This window comes from Mustela putorius, unplaced genomic scaffold (assembly GCF_011764305.1).
Source record: "Mustela putorius furo isolate JIRA1106 unplaced genomic scaffold, ASM1176430v1.1 tig00000813_pilon_pilon_pilon, whole genome shotgun sequence".
NCBI classification, from domain to species: domain Eukaryota; kingdom Metazoa; phylum Chordata; class Mammalia; order Carnivora; family Mustelidae; genus Mustela; species Mustela putorius.
The window spans coordinates 7,914,758-7,938,892 of record NW_025421485.1 but is presented as its reverse complement, the minus strand read 5'-3'; the positions used below and the strand labels follow the sequence as shown (position 1 = coordinate 7,938,892).

Here is a 24,135-nt window from a genome sequence, read left to right as displayed (position 1 = left end):
TAAAAAATACAAATTAAGGGCATCTGGGTGGCTCAGTGGGTTAAGCTTCTGCCTTCAGCTCAGGTCATGATCTCAGGGTCCTGGGACCAAGCCCCACATCCGGCCTCTCTGCTCAGCGGTGGGTCTGCTCCTCCCTCTCCCTCTATGTCAAACAAATAGATAAAGTATGTTTTTAAAAGATACATGTTAAAACAATGTAATAGGGTTGTTCGCCTCTACAACTTGCAAAAATCGAAATGGGGAATATTATATACTGTTGGTGTGACTAAACTGGCACCAATTTTGGATGCCCGATACACCAATTTTGAACAAACTAAAAATGGATAAAAGGAATATATTATCTGACTCAGTGCCTACTTTGTTATGCATTTATTCTACAGATACACTCACAGAAATACACAAACACATTTAAGTATACACATACACTCACACACATAGGTACACACATACACACAACGGTGTGCATTTGCTGCAAGGATTACTATAGCTAATAGCCCAAACAACTGTCGGTCAGTCAAGAATCTGCTAAACACAAAGAATGAAAAGAGACAAACAAACAAACAAACAAACAAACAAAAAAACCGGACTCTTAACCACAAAGAACACCCTGATGGTCGCCAGAGGGGAGATGGGGGGTGGGGTGGGTGAACTTGGCGATGGGGTGAAGGCGGCGGCGTAGGGATGAGCCCTGGGTAATGTATAGAATTAGTCACCCGCTGTATTGTACACCTGAAGCTAATACAACACTGGGCGCTAATTATAACAGAATTCAAAAAGTAAAACATTTTTTAAAAAGAATCTGTTAAGGGTGCCTGGATGGCTCAGTTGTTAAGCATCTGCCTTCAGCTCAGGTCATGGTCCTGGGATCAAGCCCCGCATTGGGCTCCCTGCTCAGCAGGAGCCCGCTTCCCCCTCTCCCACTCCCTCTGCTTGTGTTCCCTCTCTCGCTGTGTCTCTCTCTGTCAAACAAATAAATAAAATCTTAAAAAAAAAAAGGAATCTGTCCAATAAATTAGGATTGCCATATATAAGGAAAACACCATACAGATGTGAAAATGAATTCAATAGAAACCTGTGTTCTCCTGTGAAAAATTCCAAGTTGTATTTTAAGTGAGAAACAAAGTATAAAACATGTGCATGAGGCTACCGCGTGTTTTAACAAACAGAAAACAAAACACAGGTCCAGGCATAGTCGTTTAATGCATGTAAATAGAAAAGAGGTCCGGTGAGAGCTCCTGAGTGGCGAGGCCACTTTCAGAAATGGAGGCAGATGGAGTGGTGGACAGAGCAGGGTCACCGGCAGGAGGCTAGCGTCCGCTTAGATGCTGGGAAGGCAGCGGGGGACCTGGGAGTGACAGACACAGGTCATCTCGCATCAGGGACAGAGGGACAGCACCAGTAAGGCCCACAAAGGGGAAGGATCCCAGCCTCGGGGAGCCCCAGGAAGGAGGACCCATGGGCCCCAGGGACCTGAGGTGACAGAGGATCCCATTTAGCACACTTCCCTCCAGGTGACGGAGGCCAGCGGCACAGGGAAATGCACACCTGCGGCAATAGTTAAAGGAATGAGATGTGTTTTTGCCTGAAAGAAGAACCCCAGAACCCCAAGAACTACCTCCAGAGAGGAGGCTCCAGGGCCCTGTGTGCTTCTTAGGAGAACTGAAGGGGAAGAGGCTGGGAAAGAGCCAGAGTCTGAGCAATTCCTCACAGGGGCCTCTGCCTCTTGCTGGGAGAAGGTTCCAGCTTCCAGGCGAGGGGAGTGGGCGGACGGGTGAGCAGGTGGGGAGGGGCACTTACAGCTGCTTCTCTACCTGCGCCCCTGTGATCCTGAGACCCCTGGGGACTCGTGACTCCGTGTGGGGTCCGTATTGGTGGCTGTAGCTGGTGGCCAGTAGGAGCCCTCGCTGGCCAGCCGCCTCGCCCCCAGGAGCCCCTGCGGACCCCCAGGAGTTTAGAGATAACAAATCCCAGTGCTGGCTGGGGGCCGGCCCCTGTGCCCGAGGCCTCCCCAGGCTGACCAGCTCGGTGGACGTTTCCGGCAGGAAATCTGCCCAAAGTGAAGGTGGAATGAGAGACAGGCGTGTGCAGCTTGACTTAAAGGGTTAAAACAGGAGTTTTCCATGCTGGCTGAAATCTCACCTCATAAAATCCTATTCATCAGACGGGCGGGAGCGGGGAGCTTACACTCCTGCACCCGGAGGCCCCGCGTAGAATTTAAAAGCCACGCTGAGGAGGCAGAGCCCTGGGAATGGAATTCCTGCCGCCGGGCGGGCACTGGCCTGTGGCCTCCAGTGAGCTACTGAGCCTCCCCGGATCTTCCTCGATTCATCAGCAAAATGCAGATGCCCGTGCTACCTGCCTCCCAGGTTGTCCGGAAAATGAAAAGAGTTAATGTCTCTAAGGTGGTCAGAGCCACACACAGCAGGACGTGAGAGCTGCAGAAACGCCGTCGCCTAAAATCCAGCCCCTTGGTACGCTAGAGCCGGCCGACGATTTCCCCGAATTTAGTCCTCGAGTTAAGGACCCTCCTGGACCTGAACCCCGCTTGCCAGAGGCCCCACCCACCACCAGCGTGTCCCTGGGGGCAAAGAGGACCCCCCCTCCGAGAGCAGCTGCAGACTCAGCAACGCCCCTGCTGCCCCACCCCCACAGCCTGACCCGGTGCTGATGCCCCTTTCTCAAGGGGTCTGGCCAGACCTCCCAGAAAAAGCTGCCTGGGCCTCTAGAATTCCAGCACTTCCCACCGTACTCAATACCACTTGAGTTTCCATTTCCTCCTGAAAGAAGAAAGAAAACAGTAAGAAAAGAGAGAGAGAGAGAGAGAGCTCCAGGGAAAGAGGGAGGGGGAGGGAAGGGGCGTCTCTCCTGGGCTACTTACAGTCTTAGCGGGACAGTAAAAGAACAATATATTGCAAATGTTGGGGCGTGCTGCAGAAATGTCGGGAAGAAAAAAGTGGCTTCTCTAGTGCTGACTCCCAGTGAGCACTTACGAATCCTATTAATTAAAACGGCGTGTGTGACTTTGTGACATTTCACTGCGCTGCGGATAACGCGTGTGTGGACCCGGAGAACCCGGGCTCTTCTGGGAAACACGGCAGCCGTGTGTGGCAGCTGCCAGGAAGAGCTGAATCGCTGGGGAAAGACTACGGGAAGCCAAGAGCAGGCTCAACTCGGGTCTTCAAGGGAAGGCGGGACACAGGTTCACGGGTCCCGACACTCTGAGGACAAAGGCCCGGAGCTGGCGTCCGTCCCCCGGCTTCACCGACCTCAGGAAACACAGCGCGCCTCAACGACACAGAATTGGCTCTTTAAAAGAAACTTTTCTGCAGCTGTAAAACAAAGTGGGCCTGAATCATCTTTGATCTCCCGCTACCGCAAGGACCGCGTCTCACCCGTTCCGTCCCGTACCTGCCAGCGGGCACCAAAGCCTCAGGTTTGCGGCACCAGCCAGGCCTTGTCCCCTCCGCGTGGAGCCATCGGCTCCCTGGCTGACACAGCCCCTCTCGCCGCCTTCGGAGCCCTGGACACATCAAGCATCGTTCATTATCTCAGGAGCTTTGCCCGGGCCACTGCCTCTTCCGGGCCCCTGTCCCCTGATAACTGGACAGCTGCCTCCCCACTCCCCTCAGGGGCTCAAATAGTACCGGAGCACAGAAGACTTCGCACAAAACACAATCTGAAATCTCAACGCTTCCCCCAGCTTGGGGCTCCCAGGCTCCCTCGCACGCTTCCCGGTTGGCGCTGGTATCCTCCGAAGGTTCCTTCTTCATTCTTGTGTCCCTCCCCCAGAGAGGGGGGCCGGGTCCCTGTCTGTCTGAGGCTGTGTGCTCGCAACTACTTCTAGAGTCACCGGCACTTAGCAGAGACTCTGTGCCTGAATAAACAAGTCTGCGCGACCAGAACTTTCCTCCCGGGAAGGCCAAGGAAAAGAGCGGAAAGAGCGAAGATCTATGGTCCTGGGTCCCGAAGTGAGCTCCAGGCTCTACTCCTCATCAACTGGGACGGCGGGGAGGTCTGTAACTTCTCCTGCTTCGGCTACAAAAGGATAGAAATCGGGACGCACTGAGAGGCCTTTTAAAGTACCCTCTGCAACCACGAAGGGCCGCACAAATGCAATGTTCTGCAGACCTAGGTACTTGCTTTCTAGTTCACGTACTTAGAGCGTCATCGAGACGGACTCTGCCATCACTTGTGGCATCGTAGCACGGGCGATGCGAGGCTACACTGGCTGTAGATGATTCCAGGCTTTCCTGTGAACGAGCCCTAGGACCTTGGGCTGGCTGGTGACTTCACAGGATAGAAAAGACAACAGAAGAAGTTGATCCATGGGTTTTAATGCGAACAATACATACAATGGTGTGTGTGAAACTCTCAGCAGATGCTTGGTGCTAATCTTTTCATTGACTACAGCGATTCCAGTTTCTAAGAGAGAGAGAGATTCTCCACTGGAAAAGTGTTTGGTTTTCAACTACAAATGGAAAGAGGACTTCTTGGAAGTCTTTTATTTATAAAATGTGATGGGCTGTGTCTTGTGTTGGGTGATAGGGAAAATGCTTAAGCTTTTGTGACCTAGAGGATAAAGGCGTATCCCTGAACTCTTAATTTTTGTTGATTAGCAAATTAAATAAGAAACCAGCAATCTTCTACAAAGTGTAGAAAAACATATTCACCATGCTTAAACTCTTGGATAAACTTGCTCTGCACTGTAGCAAGCCTCCTGTAGAAAACAAAGTGTAGGTCGATCATTTCCCAGAGCAGGTTTGCCGACTCCCAAAATAAGTCTGCCGTGACTGTGAAGAGCTGTGCTTCCCTTCCAGCCCGGAGATGTGTGAGCGTCAGAGGTGCTCAGCGAGATGGAAGGAGAAAGAAGGAAGCGGACCTCAACACGGTGCCTTTTCTGGGCAAGGACTTTTCATCACGGTGCCTGATTTCTCTCTCGCATCAGATATCCGAGGAACACGATGATGTCCTCGGTGGAGAAATTGGAAAATCAAGTCACACTAGAGTTAAGTCACTTGTCCACAGAGCTAACAAAAGCCACAACCCAAATCCCAGCCTGAGTCTGACAGGCAGGAGATCCGTTCCTGCATTGGACAAATACTTATTGGACTCCTGTTCTATGCTGGCCCTGTTCAGGGCACTGGGGTGACAGCAAGGAACCAAGCCAAGCCTCTGTCTTCATGCCGTGTACATTCTAGGACACAGGTACAAATAAGCACATATAAGTTACAGATAGAGTTACAGAAATACAAACACATATGGATACAGTTATGGGTGTGGTTACAAATGTTGTTGTAGATACAATTCTTGGTGTGGATATGTAGGTGCAGATGCAGTTACGGATGGGTATGACAGATGGAGATGTGGACAGAGACACAGGCATGGACAGTCAGGGGTAGAGACAGGTAGCGCTAAGAGGAAGAGAAAGAGGGGATGGCATCTTAGACTGAGCGATGGTAACGCCAAACGGTCTTGAAAGAAGACCCAAATAAGGACCCCGAGGGTGGTATCCATTCGAGGCGGCTTGCAGGATCAGATCGGTGCCGAGCGACAAGTAGACAACTGGGGGCAGTGGGGGGGGGGGCGCCAGCCAAGAGGCCAGTGCAGCTGCACGCAGAATGGGTGCTCCAGGGGCCGTGGTGATGGCCCCCTGAGAACTGGTCCCTCCTCAGTCACGATGTCGCACTAGACTCCACTAGGCAATTTCAAGGGATTTTTTAAATAAAAGACTCATTCACCTCAAAGTTCTGTGGGAGCAAGGGCGTTTGGCATCACCTTACCTCCCCACCGCGTGCTTCCCAAGTTCGTGAAACAGTATGGAGGTGCTATAGAAAGAGCCGACCCCGGTGGGATCCTGTTAGGACTTGAGAGAGTTCCATCCACTCCGCAATGATGACGTCACGGCCTGGGGAAGGGCGAGCTCTGGGACCCCTTCCAGCCTGAACTCTGGTTTCACAAGCAGAGGGACTTACGCAAGGTCACGTGGCCGCGCAGTGGAGGCCGATTCCGACACCTGCCGCAGCCCGTTCGCTCCCGCATCACGTCTTACTCACGCACGTGGTTTATTGAAAGAACGACCCCTGTTCCTGAAACCCATCTCCGAATTTTCTACCAAACCCTAACCTCATCTTTTATGCAAGTTTTCTCCAGGTAGAAAGAGACCAGAGCCCCGAGTCAGAATATTTGGCAGCATGCGGAAAACTCCTTAATAAAGCTCTGACTATAGAAAATGCTGAAAGAAATATTCCATGCCTTCAAACAAGTCCACGTTTTGGGGTTGCTTTTCTTTTTTTAACAGCTGACTAGAATATTTGGGAGGGCTTTTTTTTTTTTCTTCCAATTAAAACTCAGAAAATAATCTTTCCTACCCCAAAGATGAACACAAAATGCATTACAGTTGGAAGAGCTTATAGACCAGGTTCAGCCAAAAGTGAAATTTGATAGTTCCTCCAAATGCCTTATTATTTCATAGAAATGGGACACGCCCTCAATTATGGCAGAATAAGCACAACCATTAATATCACGTATGTTAATAAAAATCTTGGAGGCTTCACAGGGAAGTTTACGATGTGTTTTCTAAACCATGGTATTTTGGTAATTGGGCAGTCATTACAAGAGCTCAGACCTTGTGGAATCCATTAGCCATACCCTACGTGCACAGTGCCGGTTGCATTTTGAGTTATATAAGGAAGGGGCTCAGGAGGGGAGGTTTTAAAAGCAAATAAACAAGGACATAAAAGCCCCAGAATGTTCCTTAAAGCCAGATCTCTAATCATAAACCTCACAAGGAAGAAAATGTATGCTTGCATATGGATGTACACAAATATGTCTATGGAGGTGCCTATGACATTCAACACATCAGCGTTGCTGACACCGTCTACTGTGTTACAAAGAGCCCTGGAGAAAGATCCCGAAAACTTCCTTCCATTCTTGCCTCTGCTGCTAACGAACCCTACGACCCGAGGCAGCACAAGTCTTCCTCCTGGACTCATTTTCCACGACTGTTAAAGAAAGAGATTGAGTTCGCTGATCACTGAGGTCTTTCTTTGAATATTTTTCTGACCCCGGGGCTGTATTTAGAATTCTTGAAGCAAGAAATTAGCCACTTTTAAAGACGTGCTACTTTGACCTAGAAATGTTCCATGTTTTGTCCTTTGTTCTCCCATTAGAGCAGACATTTAAATAAAAATGAAAGAAACCACTGTTGTTTTTCCAAGCACGGTTTGTGTGTAATGAGGGAAGTGATTATCTCTGCACAAGACCAGCTCCCTTGGAAATGTTCAAAATTGGTTCTTTTCCTCCCTCTAGTGGAATCCTGCTATATTTGCTTTGGATGGAATTGTAAGTCTGCATCAGGCAAACTAGAGGAAAAGAGCTGGCATGACGAAGTCACAAGCAGGCATCAAACCAAACATAATGCTTTGCAAGTTTAGTGCCCAACCATCTTATATATTTTACTTTGTTTAAAAAAATTCAAGATTGGGCGCTTGGGTGGCTCAGTGGGTTAAGCCGCTGTCTTCGGCTCAGGTCATGCTCTCAGGGTCCTGGGATCGAGTCCTGCATCGGGCTCTCTGCTCAGCAGGGAGCCTGCTTCCCTCTCTCTTTCTCTGCCTGCCTCTCTGCCTACTTGTGATCTCTCTCTGTCAAGTAAATAAATAAAATCTTTAAAAAAAAAAATTCAAGATTAGCAATAAAAAGTTGCAACATTGATTTACACCCATGCAGAGCCTTCAACTAGAATACTCAGGTCCAAATTAGATAGTTTGTATGTGATTTGTGCCCAGAAGAATCTTAAAGTTAGTTCAAGTATAAAAATCAGTGGGTCAAGGGCAGTCATTAAGTATCTGCCTTCAGCTCAGGTCATGATCCCAGAGTCCTGGGATCAAGTCTCACACCAGGCTCCCTGCTCAGCAGGGAGTCTGCCTCTCCCCCACCCTCTGCCCCATCCCCTGCCCATGCTTGATCTCTCTCTCACTCTTGCTCTTGCTCTATGTCAAATAAATAAATAAAATCTTAAAAAAAAAAAAAATCAGTGGGTCGAAGCATTTGACTGAAGAAGACACGTGACCCAGCCCTCAACAACAAGACACAGTGTTTGGCAAGACATGTTCATGTCAATCCAGTTTAACGTGTACTCACACCTGTTTCATGGAAAGGTCTGTTTCCATCTCTCTGAAACGATTCTCGACACCCCCGGGCAGCATAAACCATACCCTGGTTTGCCTTAAACATCCACAACAGCCACAGAAGGTGTGGCGAGGATGTGATGACGTGTGTGTCTGCCTCCGCATCTGAGGCCATCTCCCTCTCCCGAGAAGCCTTGCTCCACTTCAGAGGAGGCAGAGACGGGGGAAAGACTCCGACGCCGTCGGACACACTGTGACTTCAAAGGCTCTCCCATCCGGTCGTCTAAAAACCACGGTGATGAAAAGTTAATGTGTAAGTAGAATCAAATATTTCTATGCTGGCTGGATTCATGGTGCTGAGGCCCATGCCCTCCAGTTTCCTGCCTCCAGGCTCTGCCCTAGACCCGAGAAGATCGGTTCAGTGAGGGGACATCGAAAGCACCTCTGTCTCCCTTTGGGACCTCAAACGTCTCTGAACCAACTTCAAGTCATGTCAGAATAAACCAGAATGTGCAGAATGGCTGAGCAGAGGAGGCCTTGACATCTACTTGCTTGACTGCTCCTTGACATTTGACTATGCCCGGAGGGTCCAGGAGCCCCCAGAGAGGAGGATTTGGAACTGAACTGGCCATGAGGCCGACTACGGCCGGGGCTGCAAGGAAGGCAGACTCGGGAGACGCAAACGCCAGTGAGATCCCACAGAGGCCAAGGTCATCTGAAGGACTACAAGGAAAAAATCTCACGTGCCTGTGCCAGCAGGGCCAACCACATCCAGTTAGAGAGAGGCGATTCCCCTCACCCCCATGGTGGCCCAAATGGCCTCCCTCACCCAGGCACCCAGATGCCATCTTGGAGAGGGGCCAGGGGGAGGCTTGGAACATGGGAGGATCTGATCCACTGAACATTTTCTCTCCAAGCGTGGGCATTACCTAGAAGGACCATTAAAAGCTCGTGTTATATTAAGTTTGAATCTGATAGGAGTAAATATCTTCCCTCTACTACCCAGTTACGGTGCTCATGAGAAAGAACAAATTATCAATAGGCAACACGACGGGAAAACATTTTCTCCTAGCTGTAGATTACAGCTCTAAGTTGAATGAATTTCATGAAGCATCTGAAGGGAGGAAACAAGGAGTACCCTTGCGGGGGGCGGGACGGGGCGGGACGGGGCGGGAGGCCAGCGACCCTTTCTCCTGTCCCCGCTTATACACGGAAAACACCGAAGGATAGGAACCAAACGACGTTTACCGAAGTTTGAAGGTTCAAGTGGACTTGCCGGTGGATATATTGGCCAAGGTGAAGCGTGGCTGAGTGGCCGGCTCCTAGAGCAGCGTGCATATGAAGAAAGCCTAAGGCCCAAACCCCCGTCTTTCAGCACACCTGCAATCAGATTGCTCTAATGGGCACAGAGCCCCCGTTCTGGAGCCGCCAACCTAGCGAAGTGTTGTAAGATACTCTTAGCTATGTCTTCACTTTTGGCTGAAATTTAAATCACTGGCTCTCACTGAAAGGGAAGCATTTTTGCTGCTTTACACATTCTTAGGTGCTTTGTGTTCTGCTCAGGATTCCATTAAAAGGATTTACCCTAATGTATTTAACAAATACATATTATACATAAATGTACATTATGCAGATACATAAATATTCCCCAATTACTGGAAACACATTATACATATATAACATTTATATGTGTATCACTGATTATTTCCTCGGTACACATTCCAGAAAGGTCCCAGGGCCTAAACACTTTAAAGATGTGTCATAATTGAGGGCTCCATCTGTAAAGCATGAAGCTCTTGATCTCGGGTTTGTGGGTTCGAGCCCCACATTGGATATAGAGATTGCTTTAAAAAAAAAATCATTAATAAAAAAAGATGCCACCCAATTGCTCCAAGAAGAGAGAGACTTCAGAGAGAAGGCTCAGCAAAAAAGGAGTTTCCACTCTCGAGTGAGCCAGCGGGTGCCACTGAGGGGGGCAGGCTGAGGAGGAGGCAGATGGTGAAGCTGTGCACGTGTCCTGCGTCTGCCTCACAGCCCCTCCCCAGGGTACCACACGCATCCCCAGCCAGCCCACACCAAGTCTTCATAAGGAAAACAGTCTTCATTCAGACTGTCGCTTCTCTTAGTCCTCAGAAGGCTTGCTATCACCACCCACCGAATACCACGCCACGTGTAGAGTGAAAAGGAGGAAGGGGCATCCCATAAGCCCCTCTGCTCACAGATTTCCAGAAGAACCTGTAAATGGCCACCAGTTGGCCGCTCTCACCATACGGAAGCTCTGGAAATGTACTCGTGATTCTTGGCAGCCATGGGTCAAGTCAAACATTCTATTACTGTGGAAGAAAGGGAGAATAAATATTTGGGACCACGAAAGGTCTGTCACAAGAACAGAAAGACTGAACCTGTCATGAAACAGAGCCAAGCAAATGATTCCCTGTCGTCTGTTGCTGGGCAGAGTTGCCGTCTTATTTCGTGCTTATAAATCATATACCTATTAGGGTCCCCAAAAACCCAAGAGCACAAAGAATTATTTCTTCTTTTTAATATTGGCCACGAAGAAAGGATTCTAGTTTCCGGAAACAGTTTTTTTTAAACAAACCGAAACTGCCCTCCGTTCCTCTGAAAGCACTTGGACCACCGCTTCCCCTTGGCCCACGAGCAAACACCTGCCCACTTCCTTGACCAAAAGTCCCCATCCAGACCAGCACCTCCGAACACCAAAATACACTTGTGACAACATCATAAGTTAGAAAATCACAGCAACTTTATTCCTTTGCAAGGTGCAAAAAGAAACCATAAAGTGTTTGTTTTCCCAGGCTGCCAACATAGACTTTTCAAACTGTTTAAGTAAGTAACACCGAGGACGTAGTTAGATACGCCATCTTTCATGATGCTATTCATTAGCTTTACGAAACATTTTCAACTGAAACCAATTACATATTTATATATGTAAATATATTATGTAAAAATTACCTCTAATTCTCTTGAAAAACAGTATGATACAGTTATTAATACTAAACTCGATTACAATCTAAAATTCTATATGATAAACCTGATAAGGCCTTAAATGTAATTATTTGGGGGGAATGTTCAGTTCACAAACTTCACCTGTCTTAGAACTGGAAGGAATTTTAGGTCATCACCTGGTTCAGCAAACTCCTTAGGACAAATAAAGAATTATTATCACTTTTTAGATCAAGTTACATGGACTATTGATGTCAAGTGACTCTCCCAGGCCACAGAGTTATTGAATTTCCTCTTTCCTCAGCTTTTCTTTTTCCCTAGGCAAACAGATCTCAAAGCTGATTTCATGCGTAAGCGTAAGACATTCAAGTGCAAGATAATTTACTAAGAAACCTCATTCCAGGATCCACTGTGCTTATTTAGTGAGATCAATTAAATCTGTGTAATGAAAATACACAACAAGCGTTGCATTTAGCTTCTTGGCTTCAATTTTAATTAGTAAGCAGAGCCCTTACGCTGAGGAGAAACATGATGTAAATATCAATACAAATATATTGCTCGATTGGCTAAGTTTAAGGCATCCAGCTCAGTCCAAAACACTCATTATATCCAAAACCATGTTTTCAGGGAGAAAGAAAGAAATATAAATAAAGAGAACATAATTCAAAGAAGCCTGGTGTGTTTGTACTTAGAGCATCTTGGGTTGGCCGTCTCTCTATCTATCTTACAGATGCTAACCAAGAGTACGATCTCAGGGCCAGTAGGGCACAAGTCCCAGGTCTTCTTTGTAAGTGTCCCCTACCCAAGATGGCTCTGTGGGAGTGTCCTCAGACAGCCAGGACACATGGACCCTTTCTTCAGGGGCACTTGGCTCAAGGATCAGGCCGGAGTCCCCATTGAGGGCGTGTGGCCATATGGGGAAAAAGGCAAGTCTACTACATCAAGATCCCATCAGTGGCCCAGGTGTAGGCATGGGAGAGGCTGAAGGGGCTTCTGTTGATTTGGGAGATCATCCTGGTTGCCTCTGTGTCCCTCATGCTTTCTGGATAAGACAAAACTTGGAAGTATTTGGTAGGAATGTAGTTAAAATATATTTAAAAAAAAAAGTTTGTTATACTTGAAAAAGCAACCACTGATCTCTGGCTGGAGCATGACCGTCTCAACCTTGATGGGTCCATTGGTCATAAGGAAGGATAATGGTTTAAGTAAAACCAAAATGTCTGGTCTCCATTTTTCTAGGACACGCTCTGTTTATGCAACAGAAATCTGGGAAAAACAAGCAACCAGTCATGGGCCTAGATGCATCAAACAACACCAAATCTAGCAAAATGGGTAATTACATTTTGGAGTCATTACAATTAATTACAATTATTTTGGATTATGCTTAAAACCGTCTGGAGGACTTTTTCTCTTGAGGGGCTGGCATCAACCACATGGCAGCCGGGGTTCTCCATCCGCTGATAGGACACTTCTACCCTGGGGACAGGCATAATGAAAAGGGTTGGTTTATCTTTTAACACGGCTCTCCATGCAAATGCTATTTTCCTACCGTGATATACGGAGTTTACAGCAAGGACCCCATCTGGTTTATCTCACTCTTCCCCTCGGCCACTGGCTTTGCCCACAGGAGACACTGGATACATTTTGTTCAATAAATCATAAATTTATAATAAGGCTCCATAGCTAGCCTTTATTGATACCTATCACCTACCACGCGTCAGCATTCTGCATGATTCTTCTGGTTTCATACCCGGGGTAAGCTCAGGAAGGGAACCAGGCCCTCCCCCGTTTTGCAAAGAAAGTAGCAGAGGCTCTAAGAGATTAACTGATTGGACAACCGGGAAATGTCCCCATGGTCTGCACTGAAGATCTCAGACAAGCCAGCGGTCCTCAGCCACGGCACTGTTTCCACGGCCGAGCCTGCTAAAACTGCACCAGGTTTCCACTTCGCCCTCGGGTGTGAGCTAGCCTCCCTGCCTGCGAATGAGTGTGCGGACGGCCTGACGGAAGCGGGCCGGCCTGTGTCTACAACACGTGCGGTTTACACTTCCTCGCTGAGTGAACTCACCCGTTCCCTTCCCCTCTGCCTCTGTCTTCTCATCTGTAAAATGAGGACAGAAATCATGCCTTCCTGGCGAGTGCGTCACGAGGCCTAATTCCGTCGGTGTAAGTAAATGGTCTGATGTGGCTTGTGTGCACACAGCACTGCTGTTGCCGGGCTATGTCTAGCAGGACTGTGTTAGGATAGCATGGCTCTCATTGTCTATTTATCTAAACTCCTCCGCATTGGCTTTTTGAACCTGCCCTCCCAGGCTGCCTCAGGCTCAGCCATCAGGCAAGACGACAGCCCAGACTCTCCCCCCGGTTTCTAACGACAACAAAACCACTACCTGGAGAACCAGAAAGACTGTGATTTCAATCCTGTTTTCCCACAGTGTAGCTGCGCGAATCTAGACGAATCACTTAGTCCTTTGAGAACCCCGTTTTGTCAACAGTAAAGGGAGGTTCCTGTTCCTTTGCAAGGATCAGAGCATCGGAACCCAAAAACCTGACACTAAGGAAAAGTCACCGCGGGCTCCCAGCACTCCGTGCCCATTAGATTACGGCTGGGGAGCCGAGACCCAGGAACGTGCAGCCTCTCAGCCAGGTCCACACTGTTCCCGGCACAGCCAGGACCAGAAGGAAGGTCTGGGGTCCAGTCCCACAGCCACGATGCTAAAGCCCTGGGGGAACGACACCATCAGGAGCAGAACCCAGCTTGGAGGATACGGTCTCGTGGGTTTGGAAAATGGGAACGAAGTCATTTTCTCTGCCTTCCTAAAGTCAGAGCTGATCCCAGCTCACCACCATGACCAGGACCCCCGCCATGCACCCCGGGACACCTACTTCTGCCGGAATATGCTGTTGGCCTCCAGCTCAGCTTCCTCTCTGGTCCTCTCCATGCCCCGGCCCTCGATCCGATGCATCCTCTCCTCGGGACTCACTGTGAGCAGCAGGACCAGGTCGGGCTTGAGCAGGTCTCTGGGCCACTGGTAGATGGGATGATGGGCCGGGGGCAGGTGCTGGAGCCCCCCGGTCACCTCGGTGGCGATGGCGTAGGTGGCCGTGCTGTGCCAGTACCTGAGAAGGAGGGCAGGAGTGAGTTCTGCACCCACAGAGGTCAAGGTCAAGATGTACCTGAAGATCAGTTGGGGAAGAGGCTGAAACCAGCAAAGGCTCAAGTGTCCTCAGCGTTGCACACTCCAAATTAACAAAACTAAAACTTGTTTTTTTTAATTTAAGATTTTTTTTATTATTATTTGAGAGAGAGCGTAGAGTGAGTGAGCGAGAACCCAAGTGGGGGAGGGGCAGAGGAAGAAGCAGGCTCCCCACTGGGCCGGGAGCCCCATCCGGCTCGGGACTCGATCTCAGGACCCTGGGAGCATGACTGGAACCAAAGGCAGACTTTTGGCTTCACTGACGAGCCACCCAGGTGCCCCTAAATCTTATTTTTAAAGTGTTTATAAGGGGCGCCTGGGTGGCTCAGTGGGTTAAGCCGCTGCCTTCGGCTCAGGTCATGATCTCAGGGACCTGGGATCGAGCCCCGCATCAGGCTCTCTGCTCAGCAGGGAGCCTGCTTCCCTCTCTCTCTCTCTCTCTCTCTCTGCCTGCCTCTCCATCTACTTGTGATTTCTCTCTGTCAAATAAATAAATAAAATCTTTAAAAAAAAAAAATAAATAAAAAATAAAAATAAAGTGTTTATAAAATGTGAAGAGTACACCGAAGCCAACAGCCACAGTGAGAATGCAGCGGGCTCTTCACAGAGCGACGGAGACTCGGCGGATCCCACGTGTGTCCCAAGGTGACACGGTTGCATCTCTCTGGCCTGACCATGTCGCCTTCTGTAAAAGGGAGGGCGACGTGTCCCCGAGTCCCCTTGCATCTAACCTCATGTCGTGGCCAGATAAAAATCCGCGGGTCCATTCAGTGTTAAGTTGTTTTAAAGTGGAGTTTGCGGATGAAATCCACATTCTGGGGGTGCTGGCGAGGCGGCCCTTGTCCTGCCCAGGGTCCAGCCACTCACTGTGCATTGGCACCCGTCGGGGGGTAGTAAACCCAAATATGACCTCCACTACTCTGTGACATCCCCCCCCCCTCCTTGACAGGCTCCTTTTAAATGCTGGCAGGAGGAGGAGAAGAAAATCACCACCGCAAAAGAAAATCTATTTCAAAATGCCGCATGGCTTTTCCCTGCCTGCTGGAAACATCCTGCTCAAGACACAGAACCGCGTTCACGGGGTACACCCATGTGCACTGCATCACACAAGCCTGTCTTCGTGCTCTTTCCTCCAGCTGGGCTGAGCTTCTCAGCGAGCAAACTCCTACTCTGCCTGCAGAGCCCCACTCGGATGGAACCCCCAAGTAGAGTTCCTGGTTCCCTCCTCTGGGCCCTCAATGTCCTTCACGGTGGACTCTACCAAAGAATAAAGAAAAGCAATTTGTCTGTAAGTATGACCTCTTTCAACTCCTCCCTTAGAAAATTCCTTTTCTAGTCACCTCTGTGTTCCCAAAACTGAAACCAGTGTTTGGCACGCAGTAAGCATTCTTTGGGTGTGCAAATGAACGAATCGGAATCTGTTTATGAGTTGGCAGAGCTTATTAGAATCTTGCCCTGTTCCTATCATACTCCAAGTCTGAGAGACTAAATGCAAAACTTTAAATACAGTAGCAAAGGAATATCGCCTGCAACGGATATTTATGAAATGATTATCAACATCCCAATGAAGAGAAGAACCTATGGTCCCACCCCTGTTCGTATGTTCAATTTGCTGCCTTCAGTGTTTTAAAATCCTAAATTCTGGGGATGCCTGGGTGGTGCAGCCCGTTAAACATCTGACTTTTGGTTTCGGCTTAGGTCATGATTACAAGGTTGTGAGATCGAGCCCTGTGTGGGGCTCTGTGCTCTGTGCAGAGTCGGCTTGGGGTTCTGCCTCTCCCTGTGCCTCTGCCCCCTCCCTTGTGTTCATGCATATGTTCTCTCTCTCTCAAAAATAAATAATTTTTAAAAGAAATAATACATAAAATCCTAAATTCTTGATCATTTTCTTTTTGAACTTCTTTGCAGAGTGAAAAGGACGTACTAGACTCTATGAAATGAATTCATAGCATTACCCAAGCTGCGGATCAATTTATCCCCTGCCCCCTACTTGCTCTGTGGACACAGGTAACTCATTTAAGCCACTACAGCCTCAATTTCCCCACCTGGAAAATGAAAAGCACGCAAGCTTTGTTTTCCTTCCACAATTGCTGTTAAAAAAAAAAAAAAAGAAAAGAAAAGAAAAAGAAAGACAAACCCTTTACAAACTGTATCACCCCATCATTAGAAGACAGTATCTATTCTTACTGGACACTGATTATCACGAAACCTGCATTTTTCAAATGTGGTAATGCAGACAATACTGAAAAAGACCCCCCAAAAACAATTAACTGGGGAGGCGATCAATCCCGATACCGTCCACTCTTCCAGGCCCTCATCCACCTCCAGAGGTGTGCACTGGAACCCCAGCCTCCTCTCCGTCAGGCCCTGACTGACCACCTGCAATCATGCGCTTTCCATCCTCTGTGAGACGCGGCGCATCCCCTGAGCTGAAGACATCCCTGCAAGTTCAGGCTTCTCTCTCTTGGCAACCAAACTACAATTTGCTCCGCATTTTGCACGCTTCCCGTGTTCACTGAATTAAACACTCAGCTATGAATACAGAGGCTGATATCATCTTCATTTTAAAAGCCTTCTTTTTGTAGAAAAACCATCAGCAAGAATAGATTTTTAAAGGTAATGAGGGTGATTAAGTTGCCAACCTTAACCACAGTCACCATCAAAGACAACTCTGCTGCCTCGTTTCTTCTGCCAGACGACGGTGTGGTCTGAAATGGGTTTCATTAAAATCTTTACACATGAACAAAACCCACCCAGACAACAAATAAGCGCTCTTTTCTTCTCATTTGACAAGGTGATACAGTATCTCTCTAAAGAACAAAATTGCCGACAATTCGCAGACACAAAGGAGATAAAGCAAGGGAAGAATGAGCCGTTTTCTACAGCAGGAGTTCTCTCCCTGACAATGCTGCGGCTCCTTTTAAATAATCATACCCTCTGGCCATCAATTTCAGGCTCTCCACCGTTTAGAATTTTCCATTCCTGCCATCAGGCAAGCCACATCGGTTCAGATCAAAGGCAATTTGCTAACGCATTGTACATAGCTTATATAATAATGCTTTATATCTTAATGGCAATTTGCTATTGCAAAGCACTTCCCCCCTGCACCAACCCAATGGACATTCATCAAAGTTTCAGAGGTGGGCAGGGAAGGGATATGGAGTATCTCCACTGGGCAGATTAGGAAACCGGCAGCAGAGAGGCTAGGTATCTATCTACATGCAGAAGCCAGTGCAGCTCCAGGACTTTGGGATGTCTGAAGAAATCCTGTGCCTCAGGGAGTCTCCCTATATTAGGAGAAGTTCAGTCTGTCTCCCTGAGAAAGGACATGGTCTAAAAAGAAGATCTCAAATACGGTAGATCCAGACCCATTAATAATAGGGTAAAAACATCCCACAGGCAAAGAAGTCCTACAAAGGAATAGAATTTCTTACCCTTCTCCACGATCCCCTCTAACTCACAACCTTGCAATGATGATCTTGCCATCCCCAGTGTTAAAACTACCTGCTGGCATTGCAGCTTAGATGAGAACACTGGCCTTCTCGCTGATTTTTTGCTTTGTTCCTCTTACCTGGCAACCCACCACCTCCCACTTTGTTCCCTACCCACGCTGCAAATCGCCTTCTCATGGAATAGTTCAGAGACACAGAAACGCGTACAAAGGAAAACACTTCAGGGAAGGGGTAGAGGTTTCCAGATGTGGCAAGCTAGCTTTTCAGTGATCAACGTAGCCACTGGGAACCAGCGGAGACCCTTGAATAAAGGAGGGCGATGCTAGATGTTGACGACAGCACGAGCCACAGGAAATTCTCAAGCACGGCTGCGGGGAGAGGGCACGGTGAGCGGTTCCGACCACTTCAGAAAACTTTTTGCAATACCTGCTACAGCTGAACACACATGAACAATTCCACTCCCGGAAATCTACAGACCAGAACAGCATATGTACCCGCACCAAAGTCATGTACAGAATAACATCCCTAGGGGGGCCTGGCTGGCTCGGTTGGCGGAGAGCCCAATTCTTGGTTTCAGCTCAGGTCATGATCTCAGGGTCATGAGATCGAGCCACGGAGTCTGCTCAAGATTCTCTCCCTCCCCTTCTTCCCCTCCCCACCCCACTCCTCCCCACCCTGCACACTCTCTCTATTAAAAAAATATATACATGTTCATAGCAGCAAGGCGAGTCTTACATGGGGCAAGACGGAAGTCAGAATTCAAACACGAAAGCAGGTCAATACTAGATCGGACAGTTCCTGGGTGATGGAGGTCAGGGCAGCGGTTACTACAGGGGGAGGGCGAAGGGGTGGGGAAAAATGGGCAGGGACTGGGAAGGAAACCCTGTGGCTTTATGGGGTGTGGTGACGTTCCAAGTCTGGCTGTGGGACTTGGATGTGTTTACTGCTTGAAATTCCTCAAGATTTACATTGATGATTAGTGCGATTTCCTGAATACTTGTCATACTTCGATACCCCTGCTTATCTTTCCAGAAATTAGTAAAATTGCAGAGAGCAGTGCACATCCCCCGAACGCTAAGCGATCGTTCACCTGCAGCAGGGGGCCTCTTGTACTGGGTATCAGCCTCCTCTCTCTCCCCTCAGCGCTCTGTTAAATCCGTTCCCTATCCTTTCTCCCCTCCATACTCTACAGTTCGTTATTACTTGGCACGTGTTCTACTGAACAACTATCTGCTACTTGATTTTCGCAGTCGAAACCAGGGCTTTGCATTTTACGCACACGGATGTTGCTCTGGCTGATGTTGCGGAACGGTGCTCCATTTCAGAAATACGCGACTACTTCCGTGGGCTTCCTTCGACTGATGGGCTTTTGGTTTTTCTAACTTTTCACTATTATGAATACAGCTGAGAGAGGGTTGCTGGAGCGGAAGCAGGTGGGGGGTGGGGTGGCTGGGTGATGGACTTTGGGGAGGGCATGCGCTACGATGAGCACTGGGTATTGTATAAGACCGATGAATCACTGAACTCTGCCTCGGAAACTAATAATACACTACATGTTAAATGAATTAAATAAAAAAATAAAATTTTAAAAAAAGAAATAAACAACAAAAAAGAAGCTCTTGCATTTCTTCAGGAGGCAGAAGCAGTGTTCACTTTGCTGCCCCGTTACAGTCCGCTCTCTGAGCCCAGTGTCCAGCCCCGCCAGCACCTTGCAGAGCTTCTACCCACCCATGATCTCCAGCTCTGAGTCTCAGCACATTTTCATTGGTTCTCACCAACCTGATGAGAGCAAAATGGGATCTCACCATGATTGTATTATCACCGGGCCCAGTGATCTTAAGCCAGGGATGACTGGCTTGCCATACACTTCAATCATTCCTGGGGTATTCTAAGCTATTTCTTAGGTACGGCATTTTTAAAATCTAAATCAGTTTCTGTCTCTCCATTATCTGAACCTTCCAATGGCTCCCCTCCGCATTCAGAATAAAATCTGTACTGTCTTGGCCCCCCGGGCCCTGCTGTCCTATCCCCCGCCACGTTCATTCCTCTGGAAAGCACCCCCTCGTCCACCATGTGCTCATCACAAAGCCTGCTTCTAGCCCTGGACTATGCTACCTTCTTTCTGTCTGCAGGCTTTGCTCCTGCTGACTCTTCTGCCTATATGCTGTTACTCCACAGTTTCCATTCCCATCTCTTTGGGAGCCTTCAGAACTCAGATCAACATGACCTCCTTAGAGAGGCCGTCCTCGGCCAAACCCACCGTGATTTATCTCCGTCAGGGTGTGTATCATTCTCCGATCTGTTCACACGTCTGTGCGCCCTAGACCACGCTGCTGCGACGGAATGTCCGCTCTGTGAAACAGAGCACCATCGTCCAGCTCATGTACCTAAAATCCCCTAAATTGAGAGCAGTATTTGGCCCACAGCAGACACCCAATACATGTTTTATAAATTAGCTGGTGAACAAATGAATTACTGAAAGAATCGATTTCTAAAGCAGAGGCTTTGTCAATGTCCTCAGTACGCTGTTTCTAGCTCAGTCAGCGGCAAGTTCCTTAACCCTTGTAAGACCTATGCTTCTCATCGGTGAATTAGGGATAACATTTAGCATCCACTTACCCATGTAATTGTTCCAGATACGGTATAACACATGTATGTGCTTAGCAAAATGCCTGCCTGTCACGTAGGTAATTAACAAGTCATAGACATTATTCCCATTATTATCATAACACAGTTTGACTTAAAACACAGGTGTACACTTGTGTGTAAGGGCACACACGCTTACACGTTTGGGAGAAAGTGACAAACTCACAGCATCTTTCTACTTACCTGTCTACAATCACAGGAGATCTGGCAGATTCTTTAGCTATCTCAGAAGCCACAATGTAATTGCCCAAAGAGTAAAAAGCTCTTCTAATGATAGTCGGTTCATCATCAAAGATTTTCCTCCACTGGCTGATGCAAGCAGGTGGCGACTTTAAGAGCACAGCCTTGAGTGAGTCTGAAACTGACTGGGTCACAGTGGTTTTGCCTGCGGAAAAGACAAACAGAAGCTTCGTTACCACAGCCACCACAGCAGTCCCAAATGCTCATATTAGCCCACAAAGAGCAAAGACACTCTACCTGCAAATCAAAGCAGTTCATTACCTACGATGATTCTGGATAAAAAAAAAAAAAAAAAAAAAAAAAAAAAAAAAAAAAGAGAGAGAGAGAGAGAGAAAGAAAGAAAGAAAGAAAAGCAAAGAAAAGAAACAAAACAAAACAAAACAAACAAAAAACCCAGACCTTTAAGAACCAGGGTTTCCTCTATGTGGTATCACAACACTTCTAAGAAACGCAAAACGTGCTCTGTTCACAAATTAATGATAAACTCGGGCGTAGACCTCGAGGCCTGGGAAAAGCTCCACCTGGTTCCTCAAAACACTCCCACCTGCCCCGGAGAGAGCCCCAGCTCATGCTGCACCCTGTGATCTCTTCCCGAGGCTCCACCTTGACCTCGTCGTTGGCTGCATCCTGCTGCCCCTGGCACCTCGCTTCTCCCACTTTTCGTGTTTTGGGCTAAGCATGAGCTGTCCATTGTGTTTCAGTATCTGTTTGGCAGCTCCAAAGCTGCCTAGCTCTTCCTAGTTTTGCTTCAAAAGGGTCCTCAGCGGGGCCTGAGCTTCGAAGATAGCCCAGGCTGACTCAGATCCCTGCCTTTCGCCCACGTTGGTCCTTCTGTCGGCAAGGACCCCTCCTGCTTCCCTGACCTGTACTGCTCTCATACGTATGGAAAACACCGTCCAGGTGTCAGCTCTTCCAGAGCTGCCCGTGACCACAGCTCTGTTCCCCACACCACGGCTGCATTAAAGGCCTTCTACTGGTCACCAGAACGCCTGAGGTCCAGCCCCCTCCTCCGGCCCCCACCGAACGTCTTATTCATCTTTGCATCCCAGGCCTGCCTAGCTCCGTGCCTGGCACACACTAGAGACGGACATGAAGCTTCTGAATTGAACTCTATCAAGTTTTACTTAAGACCCATCTATTCCCGCAAGGGAGCAATTAATTGCATTGCCTATAACTCACAGGTAATACTACCTGTGGCATCCAGGCCTTCGATGGCAATGACCGGGAACTTCCCTTTCTGGACTGGCTCCAGGCACTGGTCAACCAGGTCAAGCACGGCTCGGGCTTCAGGAATGAAGGGTATACACTGCAAAACAATGGTGAATCTGTGCATCAGCCGCGAAGCAGCGGGGCTTTTGCAAAATTTTGCAAGATTGCCCGGTGCCCCTAAGGCTTGTGTTGGACGCCATGCTAAATTCACAGCATTTTGAACATGGGAAGAAGAGCTGAATTCCTTCATTTTTTACTAGCAGTGCCAAAAAAAAAAAAAAAAACGGGCGATAGCGGCTGAGATCTCTCGGCCTGCAACCCTCACTGACCAGCTACCCCAGAGGAGGAAGGACAGGCAAAACCACAAGCGCAGAGCGACCGTGGAACAGCACAGGCCTGGCGCAGTGTGTCCCACGTGGAAAGCAAGACTGTAGCTCCTGGAGTGGTCAGCACCGACCCGTCCTAGCCGCCAGGGGGCGGAGAAGAGAGCGGCGCGCGGGGGACCCCAGGTGAGTGCGGGGCGGAGTTCTCACCTGGGCTTGCCCGCAGGCCCTACTATGCCTCTGCAGCGAGGCCACACGTTTGTACGGCGTGCGCTTCATCCTCTAAGCGCTTTCGGGGATTAACACGGCCAGCCTTCACGGTACCTCGGTGACGGTGCCAGCACTATCTTTCCCATCTTTGGACTAAGGAAACTGCGTTCATGGGGTTTAAGGAACACAAAGTGACACAGGTAATAAAGGCCAGCGTTGGGATTTAGACCCAAGTGACCCGTCCTGCCCTTTTAACCGCCACGTAATACTAACCCGAGAGCTTGCAAAATGCACTAAATTCCCCAGTGCAGCCTCAGAAAGCCAAGTCTGGACATCCCGGGTCCGGCCAGGCTGCGCTGGGAGAGAAACTTCGCCCTCCTTCCCTGAGCACCTGCTGTGTGCCAGGTCTCCGCTTGTCCCAAACTTCGCGAGTGTGTCACAGACCAAAGGGAGAACAAACAGAGCGGTCGTGCGACCTGGGCCGGCAGCCAGTAAGCAGACAGCTGTGGTTTTAGAACGAGTTTCTCAAACCCCAAACTCATGCCCTTTTCTCCCCAAAATCACGCTCCGGCCTCCCAGATGGCATGATCCTCCCTCCGTCCCAGCAACCTCTTTCCTCCCCAGGTGCCTTCAGCACGCCCGCAGAGCAGGCCTGGCCGAGCGTGGCGTTGGGACATCAGTTCCCACCTGGAATAGGACGTTCCTGGCGGCCAAGAGTGGAGAAAAAATCCCCAGTGTCTAAGCCAGAGTCTGGCACCCGAGCGGCCTGATAGGTCCTGTGTCTTGGGATGCAGTTCCCTGGGCGACGGAGGCCAGGCTGGGTACGCCAGCCCCGACAGGGCGCGCCTTGTCCACTCCCTGTCTGAAGCCGAGAGGGGGGCACCCCGAGTGCAGGGAAGGGGCAGAACTCTTACCGCCTCCAAAACGGCGCGGGCGGCCTCCCGGTGCGGGAAGACCCCGGAGCTGGGCAGGTCGGGCACCACCGGGTGCAGGGCGGGCTCCGGGGCGGCCACGACGCGCTGGCGGGGGCCCACCTGCTCCCAGCCCGCGCCGTCCCGCAGCTCCCACAGGTGCTGCCACACCTGCTGCTGCGCGTCGCCCACGAACTCGCCCAGACGCGGGCCCTCCGGGGACTCGCCGAGCAGGGAGAAGAGCGCGCGCCGGGTGTCCGGGCTGTCGCCGGGGTCGTGGAGCAGGAAGCCGTGCTCCACGCCGCCCGCCCCGCCGCCGGGGCCATAGCACAGCAGCCGGCGCAGCTGGCACCGCCGGAGCGGGTCGCGGCGCAGCTGGTGCAGCAGGCGCTGGTGCAGCCGCGCCGCCCTCACCCGGGCCGCGCAGTCCCCGGCCGACGCCAGCGGCACGCACAGCGAGTAGCTGCGGCCGGGCGGGCCCAGCAGCGCGGCCACGCGGGGGTCGGGGAGCGCGTCGGGGGCGTCGCCGCCGACGGCCAAGTGAGCCAGCGCGCAGCCCGGCAGCTCCAGCGCCAAGCGGCGCGGCGGCGCCATGGCCCGAGCGCAGGCCCTGCGACGCGGCCCCGGGAGGCGCCCGAGCGAAAGTGGGGAGCGCGGGCGGAGGGCCGAGGCCATGGGCTTGTCCGGTCCCGCCCCCGCCACCGGGGAAACGAAAGCTAAGTGACCGGCGGGCGGGGCCCGGCGGGGCCGGGCCGGGGTGGGGCGCCCTCCGCGGCCTCCTCCGCCCGCTCCCGGGGCGCGCCCCGAACGGCGGCGCCGGCGGGCAGGGGGACGGGCGCAGGCGGGGCGCGCGGGCC

The 24,135-nt window shown here is 50.0% G+C and overlaps 1 protein-coding gene and 1 long non-coding RNA gene across 12 annotated transcripts; both read right to left on the bottom strand.

Moving 5' to 3' along the window:
- Positions 1 to 1,181: 1,181 nt before the first annotated feature.
- Positions 1,182 to 7,562, bottom strand: LOC106005184. 8 transcript variants are annotated; one of them, XR_006608083.1, is made up of 4 exons: positions 4,880 to 7,543; positions 4,671 to 4,717; positions 4,157 to 4,287; positions 1,182 to 4,035 (listed from the first exon to the last, which is right to left on the bottom strand). It is a non-coding gene; the product is annotated as an uncharacterized LOC106005184 (long non-coding RNA). The 8 variants fall into 8 exon arrangements; XR_006608084.1 differs by having other exon boundaries at positions 1,182 to 1,345; positions 1,471 to 4,035; positions 4,157 to 7,542; XR_006608080.1 differs by having other exon boundaries at positions 1,182 to 2,047; positions 2,140 to 4,035; positions 4,157 to 7,542.
- A 1,814-nt stretch (positions 7,563 to 9,376) lies between these two features.
- On the bottom strand, positions 9,377 to 24,039 carry CMPK2 (cytidine/uridine monophosphate kinase 2). 4 transcript variants are annotated; one of them, XM_045084917.1, is made up of 6 exons: positions 23,282 to 24,038; positions 21,805 to 21,931; positions 20,569 to 20,770; positions 13,977 to 14,210; positions 10,393 to 10,459; positions 9,377 to 9,506 (listed from the first exon to the last, which is right to left on the bottom strand). In XM_045084917.1, the coding sequence occupies exons 1-6, from the start codon at positions 23,951 to 23,953 to the stop codon at positions 9,498 to 9,500; spliced, it is 1,311 nt and encodes a 436-aa protein (XP_044940852.1). In that variant the 5' UTR covers positions 23,954 to 24,038; the 3' UTR covers positions 9,377 to 9,497. The 4 variants fall into 4 exon arrangements, with proteins under 4 accessions (XP_044940852.1, XP_044940851.1, XP_044940853.1 ...); XM_045084916.1 differs by lacking the exon at positions 9,377 to 9,506 and having other exon boundaries at positions 9,828 to 10,459; positions 23,282 to 24,039; XM_045084918.1 differs by lacking the exons at positions 9,377 to 9,506; positions 10,393 to 10,459 and adding an exon at positions 10,869 to 12,566 and having other exon boundaries at positions 23,282 to 24,033.
- Positions 24,040 to 24,135: the final 96 nt, after the last annotated feature.

Bases quoted from the DNA above. Each gene is read 5' to 3' on its own strand.
- CMPK2 (XM_045084916.1), bottom strand. From the start codon at position 23,953: ATGGCCTCGGCCCTCCGCCCGCGCTCCCCACTTTCGCTCGGGCGCCTC. The intron at 21,932-23,281 runs GTAAGAGTTCTG...ATTGTTTTGCAG, and splicing joins CCCGCGCCGTTTTGGAGGCG to TGTATACCCTTCATTCCTGA. The intron at 14,211-20,568 runs GTAAGTAGAAAG...CCTCCTTCTCAG, and splicing joins TCTCCTGTGATTGTAGACAG to GTACTGGCACAGCACGGCCA.